The 20,679-nt window shown below is 40.1% G+C and overlaps 1 protein-coding gene across 1 annotated transcript in view; it reads left to right on the top strand.

Moving 5' to 3' along the window:
- SLX4IP (SLX4 interacting protein) overlaps positions 1-20,679 on the top strand; it is a 184,871-nt gene that overhangs the window by 149,519 nt on the left and 14,673 nt on the right. Inside the window, exons 5-6 of the mRNA XM_046679070.1 lie at positions 9,341-9,418; positions 12,406-12,494. Of these exons, the coding sequence (XP_046535026.1) occupies positions 9,341-9,418; positions 12,406-12,494 (167 nt within the window). The remainder of the gene's footprint in view (positions 1-9,340; positions 9,419-12,405; positions 12,495-20,679) is intronic.

Below are 20,679 nucleotides of genomic sequence, written 5' to 3'. Positions count from 1 at the left end.
CTTGCCCTTTAAGCATTTTAAGTTTGCAACCTCAATTCATATGGTAAAGGAAGAATTGAGTTACACATGCAAGGGTGTGGCATCTTCTCATTTGGCATTTCAGTATTGTTTTTAAAATATGGTTTAAATATGGTCCTGGCTAACAAGCAAGAAGTGAACTAGATGGCTTCTCAAGATCTTTCTTGTCCTGTGATTCCGTGATCCTGTTAGGATAGTCCTGTGGTTCATGAACTCTTTTTCTCATTGCATATGGTCATAGAATCTCAGAGTTAGAATGGGTCCCCACAAGACAGCGAGGCCCAGAGGGTTTGCTTCATCTGGCGTTCCTCATCTTAGGCACAGGAAGTTTGAAAGCTATTGCAGAGGAGCCTGCTTGAATAGCCAACAGTTCAAACAACCAGCTACCTCATTTAGAAGGTTTATTAAAAATCTGTGTTTCCGGGGCCAGCCCGGTGGCGCAGCGGTTATGTGCACATGTTCTGCTTCTCGGCAGCCTGGGGTTCGCCGGTTCGGATCCTGGGTGCGGATATAGCACTGCTTGGCAAGCCATGCTGTGGTAGGTGTCCCATGTATAACGTAGAGGAAGATAGGCACCGGTGTTAGCTCAGGGCCAGTCTTCCTCAGCAAAAACAGAAGGATTGGCAGCAGTTAGCTCAGGGCTAATCTTCCTCAAAAACAAAATCTGTGTTTCCTTTATGCATAGTTATTTAAAGGTGAGTGAAGGGTGTTGTAAAGAACTTTGAGCTTTGTAAGTACACAGTATTATATCATTCCCATTATTATGTGTGGTCTGGCAGAGCTATGATTGTAGGAACCATCATTTTGAATATCATTTCATCTGTGCTTGCATATTATCTAAACATGGTTTTCATATTTAATGTTAAGGGCATATTTTTATAAACAAAAAAGTGGGAAAGTGGTATGGGAAAGAAAATCTGAAGTGACAATTTCTCAATTTGTTTTATTCTAATTTTTGTCTGCCCTGAGAAGCTTTCTCATTCAGTGTTAACAATCTCTGATGGATCCCGTACATAATAAAATTAAGAGCACATGTGGCTAGTGGTATTACATACAAAGTCAATGAGGTGATAGGTACAAAATTTGTTTTTTTCTAAGTAAATTTGGCCTCAAGTAATTACTTTGTTCACAGTTTTGGGTTTTTTTTCATGGAACTAACCCTTTTGCCCCATTTGTTTTGGCATCAAATAGACATAGCTTTATTGTGACTCAGAGTCCAGTACTGTCCTTATTTAAGGACATAAAATGTTATCTCAAGGGAACCCTTAGAGTCTCTAAATGTCTTGGGTAATAATAAGTGAAATATTTAGCGCAGGACCAAATATTCCACTTACCCACCCAAATTGTTTCCCAATTGTGGTCTTAGACTAGGATCCTATGTGTGTATTCTTAAACTTATGACAGGGCTCTTGTTTTTTGGTTCCCACAGAACAGTCCCTTTCTCCAGCCCCACGCATCACTAGCAGTGGTGAAGGTCACACTTAGGCCTGTAACATGTTTCAAAGGGCCCCATCAAGTCTTTTCCAAAAGCCCTATCTCCTACCTAACCTCCCTTTATGCTCCAAGTGACAGTATCAAATTTGTGATTTCTCTACCCTTGACCATCTGATAAGGACACATCTGACTTTCCTAATGGGCAAATTTTCAGAAGTAATGAATTATAACTTCATTTTTCCTAAATGAAATAGCTTGAAAACACACATTTTCTCCATCTTTTAAATATGTTCTATGTTCCTGGTCTGGTCTAAGCACCCAAGACATTGCCAATACTCTGTAGATATCAGCGCCTTCCTTCTGACCCTCTTATTAAATCTCGCTCAAGTCTTCAGATCAAGAATGGGAACTGACTCATAACCTCACGCTGGAACCAGTTGCAAGTCTGAACTGGTACAGTATGGAGCTACTTCTAGGTCAGCACATAGTCATCTGATTGCCGCCAAGTGCCCTTTCTTAAAACAAATATGAGACCACTATCCTACCTGCTTAGGTAAGCTTACCTTTGCTAAAAATTTAAGTATTTATAAATTTAAGATTTTATTTCTTTAAAATTATTTTTAGGACTAAATCTTCAAGTCATCTGTATTCCAGACTTTGTATTATAATTGTAGCTTTAGTTTGAACCTACAGTTTCCTGCAGCAATTAAAGAAGTCATCAAAATTAAATATCTGTCATTCTACAAGAGCGTGCAGGTTGAAAATTTGTACTTAAGCAACTGAAATTAAAAAAACACAAACAAAGTTAAAACCCCAGATGGGGATCATTCACCAAGAAAACTAGCCTGATCTCTTTAAAGGTCAGAGTTATGAAAAAAAGAGAGAGGAAGATTATTCTAGATTTCAGGAGATATAAAAGACAACCAAATGCAAAGCATGATCTGTGGTTGGATCCTGCTTCAGAAGGAAAATCAGTCATGTACATTTTGAGGACAGTTTGAGAAATTTGAATATGGACTGGTTATTTGATTGCACAATGATGTCATGCTCAGTTGTGATCATAGTATTTTGGTGCTGTAGGATATGCTCACCTATTTAGGAGTCAAATGTCACGATGTATAATTTATTTTGAAATGGTTTAGCGAATATGTATATGAAATATGACAAGATATTAACCATTATTGAGTCTACATGGTGGGTTTTTGGGTATTCATGGCACTATTTTTCTACTTTTCTGAGTGTTTGAAATTTTCCGTGATTGTGAGTGTTGATAGTAATGAAGCAGTCATCTCAGAGAGAGAACTGCTGCGGGACACAGCAGGTCATCCTGAGGCGCCTTGAGGTTTGGGAGAAGGCTTTGCTTGAGCAGAGCCACGTGGTGGTGGGTGGAGCCCACTGTGAACAGGTGCTTACCTGTCAGGCTGGTCAGTGGCTCAGCAGGCCACTCGGAGACGTTTTCCCAGGCTCCCCGTGAACAGTCTCATAATAGCCGTGGGGGAGAGCTTTCCGCTGTGATGCACTGTACCACAGACTCCCCTTGGCAGCCTTGGGGAAGCTCAGGTAGCCTTGGCTATGACTCCCTCGGAAAACAAGTGAAGCTGGATAGTTTTACAGTAAAAACTCCATGTTGGATATTTGCTCTCAGTGTCTTGGGACCATGAAATGTAACAACCAAAATAAATGACCACTCCCTTAAAAAGTATTAGTCATTGGAGCATGGTACTACTTAAAACTAATCTACTGCCTTGCTAAGCCAAGATGGAATTTATTCAACTCATATTTGATTTGTTGTTGTTTTTCCCTTTCTGTTCATGAAGTCTTTGAATTTCTAATAAAGCCATTTTGGAGCAGTTCATTTTAGACAGAATATGAAATAAAACAGTAGCAGAATTCTGGTTTGTCCTTAAAACATGGTCCACCCTTTCTTTCTCTCATAAATATTACTGAGTCCCCTTTGCCCTTTTTTTTTCTTGGAGACTTAGTGTTCTTTGGTGAACAACCAGGTGAGCCAGCAGAAAGTTAATATGGTAACAAGTCATCATTGGGGGTTGGGAGGTTGTCCGTAGAAAGGTAGAGAGAGGCACAGCAGCTCTCTATAAAGTACAGAATGCAAGAGGCATAGGGACTGGAGACTTTGGGGGCTGCTTGCAGGCCAGAGGAGAAGATGGACCCTTGCTGGTACTAGATGTCGCATGATGTTAAGCAATGCAGAAATATGAATTATTTCTAGAAATACACATACCTGAGGACTCCTGGTGCCAAGATGCTTCCACTACAAAGCTGTGCTCCCTCTAACCCTAATCTCTTCCTGTTTCTAAACACAGTCTTCAGATTTAGGAGGACCACAGTAGCTGGCAAGAAAACAGGCATACTTAAATGTGATTTACAAGTGCCTCAGAGTCTTGGAATACCATTGTCAGGTAGTTTTTGAATGAAAAGGTTCTTGCTCTATGTTTTCCATTTTGATCCCCCCTAACGCCAGTCTCCTACTGACTCTGGTTCTGTGCCTTTAAAACACCAGTGTAGCAAGCTGGAAGCTGGTGCCCCAAGAAGGGAAAAGCAAAGGGCCTCCTTGATTCTTTGCCAAGTTGCTATTTAGCTTTAGACAATAGTGGAGCTTTGCTTTAGCCTTGGTTAAGTGCAAAATCTCGGTGGCCTGCTGAACTCTGTGAAGGAGATTTCATTAAAGAGCAAAGATAAGAATGTAGTCGTTATTACTGCCTGCTGTCTATGGATAAATGAAATACATCTCCCTAAGCATTTCAGTTCAGTATATTTCAGCAGCAGTGATTTTCTTTGTTTATACAGGCATACCTCTTTTTATTGTGCTTTGCTTTATTGCACTTAGCAGATATTGCATTTTTTACAAATTGAAGGCTTGTGGCAACCCCACGTTAAACAAGTCTATCGGCGCCATTTTTCCAACAGTGTTTGCTTGCTTCATGTCTCTATGTCACATTTTGGTAATTCTCACAATATTTTAGACTATTTTATTATTACTGTATTTGTTATGGTGATCTGTGATCAGTGATCTTTGATGTTACCTTGTAATTGTTTTGGGGCACCATGAACCATACCCATTTAAGAGGTGAACTTATTTGGTAAATATTGTGTGTGTTCTGACTGCTGCACAAACTGGCCATTCCCCCATCTCTCCACCTCTCCTCGGGCCCCCCATGCCCTGAGATACAACAATATTGAAGTCAGGTCAGTTAATAAAGCTACAATGGCCTCTAAGTGTTCAAGTGAAAGGAAGAGTCTTACATCTCTTGCTTTACATCAAAAACTAGGAATGATTAAGCTTAGTAAGGAAAGCATGTCCAGAGCTGAGATAGGCTGTAAACGAGGCCTCTCACTTAGAGGCCATTAGCCAAGTTGTGAATGCAAAAGAAAAAGTTTTGGAAAGAAATTAAAAGTGTTACACAAGTGAACACATGAATGATAAGAAAGCCAAACAGCCTTATTGCTGATGTGGAAAAAGTTTTAGTTGTCGGGATAGAAGATCAAACCAACCACGATATTCCCTTAAGTTAAAGCCTAATCCAGAGCAAGGCCCTAACTCTCTTCAGTTCTAAGAGTGAAGAGAATGAAGGCTGAGAGAGGTAAGGAAGCTGAAGAAGAAAAGTCTGAAGCTAGCAGAGGTTGGTTCATGAGGTTTAAGGAGAGAAGCCGTCTCCATAACACAAAAGTGCAAGGGGAAGCAGCAAGTGCTGATGGAGAAGCTGCAGCAGGTTATCAAGCAGACCTAGCTAAGATCATTGATGAAGGTGGCCACACTGAACAACAGATTTTCAATGTAGATGAAACAGCCTTATATTGGAAGAAGATGCCATCTGGGCCTTTCATAGCTAGAGAGAAGTCAATGCCTGACTTCAAAGCTTCAAAGGACAGACTGGCTCTCCTGTTAGTGGCTCATGCAGCTAGTGACTTTAAATTGAAGCAAATACTCATTTACCATTCTGGAAATACTAGGGCTCTTAAGAATTATGCTAAATCTACTCTGCCTGTGCTCTTTAAATGGAACTACAAAGCACATCTGTTTACAACATGGTTTACTGAATGTTTTATGCCCACTGTTGAGACTTGCTGCTTAGAAAAAAAGATCCTTTCAAAATATGACTGCTCATTTACAATGCACCTGATCACCCAAGAGCTCTGATAGAGATGTACCACGAGATTAATGTTGTTTTCATCCCTGCTAACATAACATCCATTCTGCAGCCCATGGATCAAGGAGTAATTTCGACTTTTAAGTCTTATTATTTAAGAAATACATTTTGTAAGGCTATTGCTGCCATAGGGGATAGTGATTCTTCTGCTGGATCTGGGCAAAGTCAATCGAAAACCTTCTGGAAAGGATTCACCATTCTAGATGCCATTAAGAACACTTGTGATTCATGGGAAGAGATCAAAATACCAGCATTAATGGGGGCTTGGAAGAAGTTGATTTCAACCCTCATGGATGACTTTGAGAGGTTCAGCATCAGGGGAGGAGGTAACTGCAGATGTGGTAGAAATAGTAACAGAACTAGAATTAGAAGTGGAGCCTGAAAATGTGACTGAATTGCTACAATCTCATGATAAGCTTTGACAAAGAAGTTACTTCTTACAGATGAGCAAAGAAAGTGATTTCTTGAGATGGAATCTACTCCTGGTGAAGATGCTGTGAAGATTGTTGAAATAACAACAAAGAATTTAGAACACTGTGTACACTTAGTTGATAAAGCAGTGGCAGGGTTTGAGAGAATTGGCTCCAATTTTGAAAGAAGTTCTACTCTGGGTAAAATGCTATCAAACAATATTGTTTGCTGCAGAGAAATTGCTCATGGAAGGAAGAATTAATTGATGCAGCAAACTTCATTGTCTTATTTTAAGAAATTGCCACAGCTACCACAGCCTTCAACAACCACTACCCTGATCAGTCAGCAGCCATCACCATCAAGGCAAGACCCTCCATCAGCAAAAAGATGTCGACTTGCTGAAGGCTCAGATGATAGTTAGCATTTTTTAGCAATAAAGTATTTTTTTGATTAAGGTATGTACATTTTTTCAGACATAATGCTTTTGCACACTTGATAAACTACTATATGTTCAGTATATTGTAAACTTTTATGTGCACCAGAAAACCAAAAAATTTGTGACTCATTTTATTGCGATATTTGCTATATTGCAGTGGCCTGGAACTGAACTCACAATATCTCCGAGGTACACCTGGATATCAAAATTAGTTTGCCATAAGAACTAACAAGTTCCTTTTGTATTTACTATCTCTTTAAACAATAAAGTTTTCTATGGCCAGTGGAATTTGAACTAAGCAGGTGCAAATCTTTTTTGACCTGTTAAACTTGCCATTTGTCCTATAGGTGTCATTAGATAGAATTTTCCGTTGAAACCATAACAAGAAACCAGTTTAGGAATGATTCCTTTTAACAGAATCCTATCCTGGGGGTGGGGAGTATAGCAGGACAGATTTCAATAAACTCGATTCTCCTAGTAATTTCAGTAGTAAATCACTTAGTTGGAATTTGCCTTATACTGCTTTATTTCTCTGTAGGGGGAAGTGTCATATTGAGACTTTATTGTTTAACTGACCAAGTAAGATTTAGTTATCACTCAAGTGGTATCTCTAGATACCAGGTTTCCTGAGCTCAGAGCTGTAGCTTTCATAGTCAACTTCAGATTTAGCCCCTTCCTAATAATAATATTTTATTGCTGGAGATATTGTACAGGGAAAAGATTTGTGACATTTTGAATATGCCATCTGAATCTTAATCTGAATCTTAATCACCAAGAGCTGTAAGTGTTACGTATGATCCACCAACAAAGGTAGAATGACTTAGATATTGCATATTTTTTTTGTTATTCGGTCTTTTTAAGGATTCACATTATAAATCATTACTTTGAAAATCAGTTTAAAATTTTTCTATGTGTGTTTGTGAATCCCAAATTGTTAAGGTCTCCTCTCTTTAAATTCCCCTCTCCCAGCAGTAGGACATAAACAGATGTGGAAGTCGCTTCCACTCTCTCAGAGACCTAAGGAATGAAGTATTTGTTTTAAAGCACTCAGAATAATGCCAACGGTGTGCATGTTTTGTTTGACATTTTAAGCAGAAGAAAGCTACATGACCAAAATGCAATCCATTTCAAGTATGTTAAGAAAAAATATATTTCATCTTAGTAAATCTGGAGATTATCCTGTCATAGATGTCACTGTTATTTTGCAATCCCCGTGACTAAAGCAGTTTTTCTGTCAGAGCCAGAGCTTTTGTAGACAGAACGGCAAATCTGTGGTCACTGGTGTTCTGGATCTTTCTACAGGAGTGTTGGAAGGATACTGATTGTAAAAGTGGAAACTTCTTTAATTGTGCTCTTTATTTACAGATTCTTTCAAAACAATCATAGTCGTGGACTTTGGAGAGTCTGATGGTCCTGGAGACCACCTCTTGTAACTCCTGGCCCCTCCAGTTTCATGGATGAAATACTGTCTCTGAGGTTGTCTTAGAAGTTGGGGACCCTCACTCCTCTTTGGTGGGCCTTTCATTTCTGATTCTGTCACACTGAGTACTTGACTGTGTTAACGGGAACATTTTTACTTAATCTTTTCAGGAAAGTCACCAGCAGTGTAGTTTATACCAGGAGGCGGGCTGCAAGAGAAGGAAGGAAGGGACTCTGCTGGTTTGTTGTTCTTAGTGCCGTCTAGTCGATTCCAGTTCCTACTGCCCCTGTGGACAGCAGAGCGGAACCCTGCCTGGTCTTTTTGCACCATCCTCTCACCTTCCAGTGCTCTGTCGGACAGTACTCTGCTGCTATTTATAGGGTTTTCATGGCTGCTTTTTTCAGAAGTGGGTGGCCACGTCCTTTTTCCTAGTCTGTCTTAGACCCATGCTGGGTGGTGAGAGCACCAAACCTTAACCACTAGAGCACCAGGGCTGCCTAACACTGCTGGTACTTTCTGTGAATCACCTGAAATTCTGTTGCCACCCTGTCAGATGTATGGTAACATCTCCATTTTCATAGGTGGAATGTACTCCTTTGAACCATGCTTCTTTCACTTAACAGTATGTTTGTGAGATTTATTTCTGATATGGCCTGTAATTGTAGCTCATTCATTTTCAGGGGAAATATAGTATTTCACTGTGTGACTATACTCCTTTTTTTTTTTTTGGAATAAAAAAATTTTGTTGATGGATATTCACATTGGTTCCTGGTTGGGATTCTTATAAAAAGTGCTATTATGAACACTGTATATTCATGCTTAAGTTTAACTTTCAATACTCAAGCAGTGGCTGTACCAATTTGTACTCCTGCCAGCAGTATATGAGAATTCCAGTTTTCCCCTGTTCTTGCCAAGACTTGGTGCTCTTGATCTTTTTCATTTGGGCCAGTCTGGTAAATTGGAGAATTTTCTTTCTTTTTAGGGTGGGAGTTCGTATCATTTCTTTTCATCTCATTCTACAGAAAGGCTTGACTGTACTTGAATTAGAATAACTTAAAGGCAAAATACATCTTCAAATAGGTATTAAATGATTCTTTTTATGAGCTGATAAGTAATGAGTATCAGATGGTGGCCAAGATCTGTGCCCCAGCTTGGCCTGAGAGGCCCGATTTTCAGGTCTGTTACATCTCCTTCTTTATTCCGTTTTACAGGTGAGGTTACTGAGCCACTTCAGGGACTAGAGACCATCCAGATGCTCTGGCCAGGCCTCCTGGAAGAGCTGATTGTAATGTTCTCCCCATACTCTCTAGTGAGGCCCTCTATTGATTCTTCTGCTCTTTCATTTGCTAAATAATTGTTAAATGCATACTGAATGGCAGGCATTGGGCTGGGCCTGTGAGATTCAGTGGCAAACAAGCTTATAATCTATTCATGTCCTCTTTCACTTTACAGGTTATGGCTTTCAAATCACAGCCTATTTCATCAAAAGAGGGATACGCCTTCGCTGCTTTGGGGGCTCACAGAATGCTGGTAAGAAACTGATTTCTGGGCTGTCCCGGTGGCGCAGCGGTTAAGTTCGCACATTCTGCTTTGGTGGCCCGGGGTTCGTCAGTTCAGATCCCAGGAGTGGACCTACCCACAGGTTGTCAAGTCACGTTGTGGGGGGCATCCCACATATGAAATAGAGGAAAATGGGCACGGATGTTAGCTCAGGGCCAACCTTCCTCGGCAAAAAGAGGAGGATTGGCGGCAGATGTTAGCTCAGGGCTAGTCTTTCTCAAAAAAAAAGAAAAACTGATTTCTTGGTTCATCAGGCATTTTACACAATTACCCACATACAAAGTAGGGGAGGATTGGCACATGTGTTAGCTCAGGGCGAATCTTCCTTACCAAAAATAAAATAAAAAAAGAATATTTCCAAACATTTGTGCTTATTTTTTTTTCAACTTTCACTATTTACTGCCTGCCTGAGAACAGTGAGCTGGGCCACACTTTACTTTCCTGCTTCATCTCAGTACTTTCCTTGAGCTCCCAGGGAGACTTGACAGGCAGTTAAACTATGAATGACTTGATCATTGTCTGCGCACACCAAGGCCCTGGGATATAGAGCAAGTATGTGTACAAGAAAATGCTTTCCCAGCCCAGAGCCATCAGAGCCTTTCCTAGGTGTGTGATGTGGCCAGCTTCCCCCCTCATTTCCCCAAGTCAAGATGTCCACTGAGGAAATGATGTCAAACATGTCCAGCCAACAACAATAAAGTCAGATGCTAATGACTGTTCTCCAAGTTGATGGAGCATTGGAAAGAAAATCTAACTCAACTTCCCTGGATGATTTTAGTATATAAGATACGAAACAGGGACTTGAAAAATAAACTGTACAGAGGTTTGCTCTTGGAATCTTTGCAATTATCTCCACTCTCTTAACTTTAAGTGTCACTTCAATATATTACTCTCTTAATGGGGCCTCCCACTTTATTCAGTTCTCTTAGTAAAATAAGCCAGCTAAACTTGTATTTGTTAAACTTCAGCCTAGCTACCCTTTGTGGTAGAGATTGCTGTTGCCTGTATCTTTACTTTATTTAAATAATAGAAATCTCATTTATGGCCTAAGCAGAGTAAAGGAGTACAGAAGTTGCTTTCTGTTTATATAATACCTCATACCAAAATGTTCAAAATCTGCCATTCTAGCATTCTTATTTTTCAGAGGAAGAAATGGAAGGACAAAACAGAAGAATTATTTGATGAAACTGATAACTTTAAATTCTAATTCTGATCCACTAATAATTGATAGAACTGGTAATTTTGAATTCTAATTCTGATCTGCCAACAGGTGGTATTTCAATGTGATGATGTTTTTGGGGTGCAGGGGGTAGCAAACAATGAATTCTGTGACTCAGCTTCCCTTTCTATAAAGCAGGAAGCAGACTACTTACCACTTATCTCAGTAAAATATTTTAAGAATTCATGAATAAATATTAACTATTTTGATAATTTTGTTTCTCTGGCTTTTCAAAGTTCATCCCTAGTTGCCTAGCCAGATATGACATCATGAAAGGTGAAAGTTTAATCACATCCAGGCTCCCTGAAATGGGGTTTCTATGTGAGGAGGACTAGTCGGGGTAAGACCAGAATGACAGGTTAGGCCCCAGTCACGTCACATGATGGGCACTGAGGTGCCATGCCAGGGTTTTGAGCAGGGTAAGTGGAGCTGCTTTTTAGAACTGTTAATCTGCTTGCGCTGAGTGGGATGAAGTGGGATGGGGAAGGATGGTCACCAAGGAAACAGCAGTTAGAGGTGAGGAGAGAGCTGTTGCTGGAACATCGACTCATTAAGCCTTTTGGTATCATTTAACCTAGCCAAGTGGTATAAGGTGCTAACTGTGTTTAAGTTGTGTGTCTCACCTTCATGCTTGGCTTCCAAGTGCATCAGATTGAGATATGTTGTTACCTCAGTCAGTGCCCTCACTTTTGTCATTCATTATTGGAAATGTGCAATGGACTGATTCATAATGTCCATCTTTAAAAAAAATAATCCCATCTAAGAGGGAGGTTTTCTCTTTTAAAAAAATGGCTATATTTCTGTTAGAAATATGATACATGTGTATTATAAAAATATTCAAGCAATACAACCAAGTATAAGGAAGGGAGGGAAAGACCCTCCCTACCCACCCAAAAAATGCAATGTTAGCGTCAGCCAAACATCACTCCAGATATCACTCCAGAAATAGGTGGAGGCTAGGCAAATGAGTGAATGGATGGACCGACAGATGAGAGAAGGAGAGATACTGATGGCTTTTACCATTTTCTGTTCCTTTCATAGACTGTTGAGGAGTCCAGTTCTGTAATTCAGTCAGCCTTCTCCACCTGGAAGTCAGTGGTTTTGCTTTAAGAAGTTGTAATAATAGAACACTATGACCGTGGTATAGTTGTGCCATCTTTACTATTGCGTATTTAAACATTTCCTTAATAGTTTGATCATTAATTCCTAATTAATGACACTGCTGTTTTCATAGCCTGATTCAGATTAGGAGTTTGCTCTTGGTTTGGGGGACTCTCTAAGACCAGTTGACCAAAGGTGATAAGTAAACTAACCAGTAAGAACATTGACAAGTCATGTTTTCAGATTTTTATCTCATGTTCCTCCTCCTCCTCCTGTGTAAGTCTGCACACTCACTAAAAAACGTTGATCCCATTTCCCAGATGTGAGTTCTGAACAGAAAACAGCAAACTGACACAGAGGGAAGGCTGCAAAGGTCTTGCCTGGGGTGTTATGTGATTTAATGGTCAAGGGGCTCACGTAGACCAATTTGTAGCCTCCTGGGCGCTCCCTAGAGCTTTGTGCTTGCCTCCCCCCACCGACCCCCGTTGATGGCAAGCACCGAAAGGAAGGGAGGAGAGAAGAGACACGTCTTAGACATACATGCTTATTGCTATAACTTAAAAATCTGGGACCAAGCATTTCTGTGTTCATAGTTTTTTGATGCCTTTAGTAACGTGATTTTCTTCATTTTGTACAGAACTCCGTGTATTTCCTGACAGATTTGTGGTCTGTGTAAGTCAACTTGCATACAATTGTGATCTGTTGGCAAGTCAAAAGGAAGAACTGGTATGTATGAAAAAATTCCATAAAGAAATAAATCTGCTTAAATGGTGAGTTATTATAAAAAATAGAAAAATAGTCTTCTGTTGTCATTTAACTATTGAGCACTCAGTGCATGTTTTAAGGAATCAAAATGTCCTACCTATTTTGCATAATAGTATTGATTGACTTTTTTCTGAAGATCCTTGAAAATTTAGTTTGATTAGCAGTGTCTCTTCCATATGAAGTAAAATGAGAAAGCACATATCACAAAAACTGTGATGTTGCTTATGATAGCATTTAAATGAAATAAAGCAAAGTCTTTAAATAAGATGAAGCAAAATCCACATATTTCCACTGGAAGCTTTCATCAGGGTCAGTGGCTTTTGAATTTTATTCCATGGTGAATCACTGACATTTTCATGAGAACCACTACTTTTCCCCAGTGTGTTATTTCTTAACTGATAGGGTTCGTTTTTTCTCTCTTTTCTCATGCTGAGTCTTGAGCTTCATCAGGTCCAGTTTCTGTTTCATTGGAGTTCTCTATTCAGACAGATGAATACCGAAAACTCACTCGTGGTGTTTCAGCTTGCAGCTTTGTCTTTTAAGCTTAAGATATACATGAGAGAGAGTCTCCTTGTGTGTGTGTATCTTGCTGCAGTCACAGTCCGATTTATCCAAACTTACCTCCATACAAATTATTTTCATAATTTTCGACATATGACTTGAAACTTTAACAGAGAGGGGAAAAAAAATCTAGCAGCCATTAAACCTGGACATGAAGTATGACATGATTATTATGCTTCTAGAATAATTTTCGACATATGACTTGAAACTTTAACAGAGAGGGGAAAAAAAAATCTAGCAGCCATTAAACCTGGACATGAAGTATGACATGATTATTATGCTTCTAGAATAATTTATGGGAATATTAGATTACCCCTTATGTTTATTATTTTTTAATCCATTGAAATTTGGCCCATATGGTATAAAAACCAGCCTCTTATCTCATCTTAAATAAATGCATAGGAAGTGTTTTTTAGAGACTTGAAGAGTGAATAGACACCAGGAAAAGTGAGAGCAGAGAGCTCATATTTAAATGCAGATGCCTTCGTGTGGAGCAACTAGTCCTTTAGAAAAGCCAGTGTGACCCATACTACGTCTATCACTAAACTCTAAGTGTACGTATTAAGTGAAATAAATGAAGCAAATTTGATGAAAAGTATTAAAAGTTTATTCTTTGAAATATTTTCAGGATCTTGAGTTATCTTAGTTAATTAATAAATGTGAAACTAGTAATGCTGTTGGCAAACAACTACAATGTGATAGAGCTTAACCAATTCTTGTGAAGAAACTGAATCTGTAGCTTAAGAAAACAACAATGAACTGTACCAGAAAGTATTCTTGCTTTCAGATGGAATACAGAAGAAATTAGATCTTGTATGATATGTAATATTAATATCTTAAATTATTGAGGGTGAATTAAAACATCCCAATACAAATGAAATTTTATCCTCCTTAGGGGCAGTGGTATTTATACAGATGTAAGTTTTCTATAGCTGCTGTCATATAAATCCTATAATCTGGAGGACTTCCTAAATGTTAAGCATTTTCATACTGAAAAGTTCACTGGTCTGAGCCTTTTACATGAGCCAGTTCAGTTTTCTTATCTTCAGAATGTTCAGACAGCTAGCGATAACACTATCAGAGTTAACCAAGTTAGCTTGTAAGGAAAATGCCATTTACATCATGAAGAGCTTTCATTATTTTGAGTGATTCTCTTTAGATGTGGTCAGTCTCTGACTCTTCAGCTGCCCTTTTTCCCCACCTCTGACCATCCCTTCACATGCACACTTTCCCAGCCACACACACACACACACACACACATCAGCTAAAGCCTGAGGCCGCTCAACAGCTCCATCCCTGGACACACACTCTGTGCACCCCTTCTGCTTGGCCAGCTCACCTCTGCACCTCCCCTCCTCACAGGCCTACAGTCCATCATTTCCTCAAGTTTGTTGTCCCTAGAAACAGTAAAATATCCGGATCAAGCAAAGAATAAAATATCCTCTCTCCTGCAAATTGTCCATCAAGCCAGTGACACAGTCCTTCCCCCACAAGCGCCTTGGTGCTTTATCCCCATTGATGGGTGACCTGTGCAAACCTCCTCCTGTCTCAGCCCTTGAAGGGTCAAGAAACAGTCCTGCCCTCCCAGAATTGCCTTCCGTCACAAGGTAGGCATTCTTACTCCCTGTTATATATTTCAGATGCCCAAGGCCAGTGACACCTGGCTTTCCTGAATATTCCTGAACTTCCTTAAAGCTGTGAGTTCTTTTATCAGTTTACATCCGTACTCGCTGAAGGGCAGGATCCATCTCATTTTCTCTTGGAAATTCTTCTCAAGACACATGTGACTGGGCGAGGCTGGGAAATCGGCTTCCTGAGGAGCTCTACTGGACATAGTTCTTTGACACTAAAGTTCAGTTATTTCCCTCTAACTGTTTACTGAACTCAGTCTTCCATGGCCACAGAATGATGGGGGAGAAAGCTCGTACCTGAGTAACAGCCTAGTCGCCTACTCCTGCTCTAGCCTTGAGTAGCAGACTCCCTTTCCTTGGACTTTTTTTTTCTGTTTGGATCCACAGTATCTAAATGACAGTAGGTTAGGACGTCTGGGCCTATTCAGAACGGCTCTGCCAGGGGATTCTTTCAGCCTGTACCCGAGGAAGCCGGCTGCACTTAGCTCCCAGGGTCTTAAAGGTGGCTGCACAAAAGAGCCGCTGTTCCAGATCAGCGTTACAAAGGGAGTAATCCCCCTCCTTTGGGGTGCAGGACAAGTGCAGCCATGCCCCCCCACAAAGCCCCCAGCATCAGAGAGGTCTGTTCCCCTGCTGTCGGCGGTGTCTCGGGTCCACCGAGGGATGTTGGTGCGGGGAGATGCTCCGTGTTGCAATAGCTCCACGCTGAGTGCCCATGTGCCAGGAATGTGGGAACTGTGATGTGTACTTTGGGAAGAAAGGGCATTATTATGAGATGAGTCACTGTATTTTTCTTACTCCAGTTTCTCATAAGAAATCTTGAAGCCCTCGAAGCCTCAGTTTTTGACCTATTGCTAGAAATGGAGCTGGGAAGCCTTTAAGAATTTTTACCTTTAGTTTTATTTTTGTGGGGTTTTTTTCTCTCACATCTTTTTTCCTGTAAATCTGTAGAGCATAAAGTAAATTTTTATTGCACTCAGTTATATTTGATTCCAACAATATTTTTTTTCATATTTACAAGCCCAAGTGCCTGTGTAGAGGCTGTTTTCTTCCTCAGATGTAAAGCCCTTGGGCCTTTGGGAAATTCAAAATTATGTATTATTTCTTTATGAAAATAAATAGCCAATAATAACCGAAGTATTAACTTTACCTTACAAAGTAATAACTTTGTTATGTAAATAACCGTAGAACTCTGTGTATATCTGGGACCATTCAGGGTCAGCACAAAGCTACTTTCTCATGGAGCATTGGTTACAGCCGCTCCTGGTCTCTGGAGACCCATCCCATCTGTTCTTACCATCACATTGTAACATAATTTGCTGAGTGCTGGCTCTATGCCAGGAGCGCTGGTAGGCATTAAGGAAACAAAGAAAGATAAGAAAGTGCTCTTGCCCTCAAGAACCTTATAGTCTGGCAGATAAGGGTACTGAAGGTAATCCTGATGACCTAAAAAATGTGATTAAAGTAGAGCCGCCCTTTTTCTTGAAGATGTATCCATTCTGCACCTGAATGTTCAGCTGGATCCTTGCCACCATTCAGAAGGAAAGTCCAAAGTTCTGGGTTGCTTCCTTACTTTTAAACCTAACCTGTAAATGTCTGAGATTATTTTGAAAATTTAAAAAATGACGTTTAGTGCAAGTACTGCCTAAAAGTGAATATGTCCATTAAGGTATTTTGGTTTTCTACCTCAGGCTTCATTTGAGTTGTGGCCAAGCTGTGGAAATAGCCATCAAGCTTCTGCAGACGTACCCCAGCCACACAGTGCTAGGCCCTCGCTGTAGCCTCATCTTAGTAGAAGGATTACGGGGATGTCCTGACAAGAGACAATATTTAAGCACTTCTCTTAAGTCAAACTACTGTTTAATGTTACAGAATTCTCCTTCTAGTTTGTGAGTATAAAACTGAGAAGAAATGAATCTAAAGAAGCAATAAACTACTCTAGCCTGGGTTATTTTTAGCTTGGCTGTCTATTCCTTGGCTGTGCATAACTGAACCTCTGTGGGCCTTAGCCGTCCTCTCAGTCAAGGCGGGGAGGGTATCAGATTATCTCAAAAATTCTTTCTCACACTGAATTCCTATCAGAGGAAGCAGATGAAAAGATAGCTAAATAAAAACCATAAAATAATTTTGCACAAAAGAGAACTTGTAGATTTAAAAATTGTCATTAAAAAAAATTCAGGTTAAACTTATATTTTATCTTGGGAAATATACATAGAAATTATAAGGAAACATTTTAGGCCTTAAATTTTTTGAACTGAAGAAATAAACTACTTAACAGTTTGACTATGCACTAACTTCTGTACCCTGATGGAAGAATTATTTAATTTTCATAAGGGAACTTTTGCGTAAGTGTAAATCAGATCTTTCAAGAAAAGAACTCTTTGTTGTATCAAAAAAATTAAATGAGTAGTGGGTGATTTTTCCAGGTTTTTCATGATGTATCATAGACTTTAAGATTCTATTCTCATCCTCTTTTTCTATTTCCTGAACAATGCTATTGGTAAATTACGTGGATGCCATAAATGAGAGATTCCTGTAGCACTAGGAAGAGTTCCTTGAGTGGGAAGAAGTTGTTTCCATATTTCACATTTCCCACAGTATTCTGAACTTGGCTTTTTCCTTAATAACTGCTTACCAAAATTGTACATGTTGATTGTACAAAAAAATTTAGAATCCAAATATATACAAAGAAAGTAAGTATTATCCACAGCTCCCAACCCAAGATTGCCTCTGTTAGTGATCTAGTCTGTACACCTCCATACTTCATACTTGATAACTGAGGTTGGTGTGTATTTATTTTACTTGGGACCCCATTCATTTGTGAATTGTGTGTTTGTGTCCATTTTCCTATTGGTATTTTTGTATTTCACAAGCTCCTTACTGTAGAAAAATTTCTTAGATGGTAAGGAAAGTAACTTTTAGTGAGTTTATCATTTACCTTTCAATTGTATGATGTTGCTGTGTGGTAGGTGTCCATGTCCTCTATTTTATGTTTTCCATAATTATTTTCTGAGATTTTTCAAAATTGGATAAATATTTACTTACTTTTTCTTCTGGTATTTTTATGGAATTTGTTTTAGTTTATGATATGAGGTCCTTTTTATTCTGTTTATTGATCAGCATTGGGCTAACTGTGGTTTTTAGGTTCGAAGGATAAATGTGCTCAGTCTGCCTATACTAATGAGGCCTCGCTGTTGGGGCACACACGACAAGGAGGCCTCTCTAGGGACCAGGCTCTCCTTTTGCCCCTGAAGCAGCAGGACTTCACTGATGTCCACCATCTTGCCTGCTGCCTCTCTAAGCTGATTGCCCTGCCCTCTTCCAGTAGCTGTGGTCAGTGCTTGGGGTCAGAATGTGGTCAACAGCTAGTTAAGGGACAGATTAGGGTCGCACTTTCAGCAAAGCCTATGGAATGGGCTGTTTCCCTGGCATAGGGATGGGAACTATGGCAGCCACCATCACCCACTTGCCCTTATTTGGACTGGCAGGTGAATTAATGAAAATGCTCGTGGTGGGGATGAAGATGTCCTTGATTGGTTTGATCTGTCTAGGATAGGTTTTCTAAACTATGATAGAGAAGATACGAAAAAACTTCTCTCAGGTGAAATAATCTTTTTTAAAGATTAGCTATCATTTGCTTGTATGTTACAGTAACCTGAGGTTTTGTTCTCCTTTCCTAGTAATAAATTTATCCTAAATGATTAGCCAGGAGTATTTGTAAATGAGATGGTTCATGACACTCCCTTCCAGCCCTCCAAAGGAACCTGCCCTTTGCTGAGTCGGACTAGAATAGGTGGATAAGTTAGAGTAGGATGTATCGAAGTTAGTATAGTCAGATAGGATAAGTTGGAGTAGGACGTATCTAGGCCCTCTAATTCTTCGTGCTTTTTCTCATGTAGTACACCTTTCCTTGTGCAGAGACCTATAATCTCCCTTTGATGATCACTTAGATGACAGATTAAATTAGGAAAAACATGATATGGGGAATAGAACAAGTGGAAAAGGTATCAAACTTGAAATTCAAAGAGCTGGTTTTGGGGCTGGTCCAGTGGTTTAGTGGTTAAGTTTGCATGCTCCGCTTCAGCGGCCCAAGGTTCGCAGGTTCAGATCCTGGGTGCAGACCTACACACCACTCACCAAGCCATGCTGTGGCGGCGTCCCACATACAAAAAAATAGAGGAAGATTGGCAACAGATGTTACCTCAGGGCCAATCTTCCTCACCAAAAAAAAAGAGAGACCTGGCTTTGACCACTGCCCCTCCCCTCACTTATTCGATGACCTTGGACAAGTCATTTGGCTTCTTGGAGAATCAGTCCCCTGACTTTGTTAAGCAGAAGTAAAAGTGATGCCTGCCATAAAAGCCTTCCCAAGTTTCCCTAAGGATCAAGTGAGATGATGAATATAAAAACATCTTGTAAATTATGAAGTGTTTATGCAGTATTAATTATTGTCATCATTTCCATTCTTCCCCGAAGAGGAGTTAATTTAAATGCCGTTAACACCAGATTAGCAGATTGCTATACATCTTACCCTCCTTGCTAGAAATGAGAAAAATGCCTGGTAATATCCATCTGCATATGTTGTACTCCCAAGAAGCTCAGCACCCTCACATTTTGTTTGTCTCCATTTGCCAGCCCAGCTTCATTTTGCAGCTATAAAAACTGAAGTGCCAAAAGTTAAGTGATAAACTCCCATTTAGCCAGAGTTCAGTGATGGAACAAGGGATACAATAAGAGCATAAACTTGTGACCTTCAGTAGGAGCTCTGTTAACCAAGATCCAGAGGAAGAGGAAGAAGAGTAGAGAACACTCAGCTAAAATGCCTTTCATTTCCAGTAGCTGCAGTAGACTCACAATGAGATGTGGCTTTGGAGGAGGGACCCCATCCCTTTCTAAGGTACATAGACGTTGGAGGACAGCAGATTTCTCAGGCCCGGATTTCTAAAAGCACGCATGATCATTAGAACACCCACAGTGATAGCACAGACAGAGCTCGATGTGCGGGTAGATTATGTTTGGAAAGTTCATTAGTAAACAGATGATTTAGAGTTCAGCTCTCATTTTCCCAAGGAAACAACGTCATAAATGGAGTGAGGTTCCCAGACTAGTCCACAGAAGCTGTTACTGTCATGAGATCGGAGTCTTGGAAAGAGAGGGTCTTGCTGTCTGTGTTCAAGGGAAATGGGAAGAGCTATTCCTTCTGCATCCCTGGGCAGAGGGCCAGCTCTGAGCAGAGTTTTGAAATAAGACAGTTATCTGTGATGTCCTTTCTCTGGCTCTTCCACCTCTTTCCCACTGGCGACCAGGGCCACAGTGGGCCCTCCTCTCGCCAGCTCTGCTACTTGAGTGGCTGGACTTCTTATTTACACACCACTCTCCTCTCCCATACTGTCCAGGCCCACATGCTCAGCCATGGGAGGTGTTAGAAAAAGATCAGCATCCTGAATGAAGGGCTGGCATCCTTCCTGCAGGTGTCGGCATTTTCCAACCACAGGCAGGCCTCTGTAGGGGAAGGGACTCGTGAATAAGGAGACCCCCAAAGGTGGGCCAGCTCTGCCTGGGGTAATTCCCATTAAGTTTCTCTCTATTTTTCACAGGTGTTTCCCTTATACTTTTAAATTATGCATTATTAACCTATGATTCCTGAATTCCCTGAAATTAAAAAAAAAAAGTATGTATTTTTGTGTTTTTCTCGTCAAAATAAAATAGCTTTCACTCAATTCTCAGGGTGGTCAGTGAGCCCCCACATCGTTAAGAAGCACTGGTCCCAAACCTACAAATTCTTTAAAGTATCCAAGTTTTGTCATACTTGTATGGCACCAGGGACTTGACTGTGAGGCCTAAGGTTGTTCAGGATTTATTTTTAGTTTCTCGAGGGTAGGTGAATATAAACTGGAAAATCCCTGTGAAATGTGTACTTCCTACAAAATAACTTCCTTGATTTTTTTCACTGA

The sequence above is a fragment of the Equus quagga genome, chromosome 12 (genome assembly GCF_021613505.1).
Source record: "Equus quagga isolate Etosha38 chromosome 12, UCLA_HA_Equagga_1.0, whole genome shotgun sequence".
Taxonomy (NCBI): Eukaryota; Metazoa; Chordata; class Mammalia; order Perissodactyla; family Equidae; genus Equus; species Equus quagga.
Note: the sequence above shows the minus strand (reverse complement) of the source record. Positions and strands in the feature narration are given on the sequence as shown.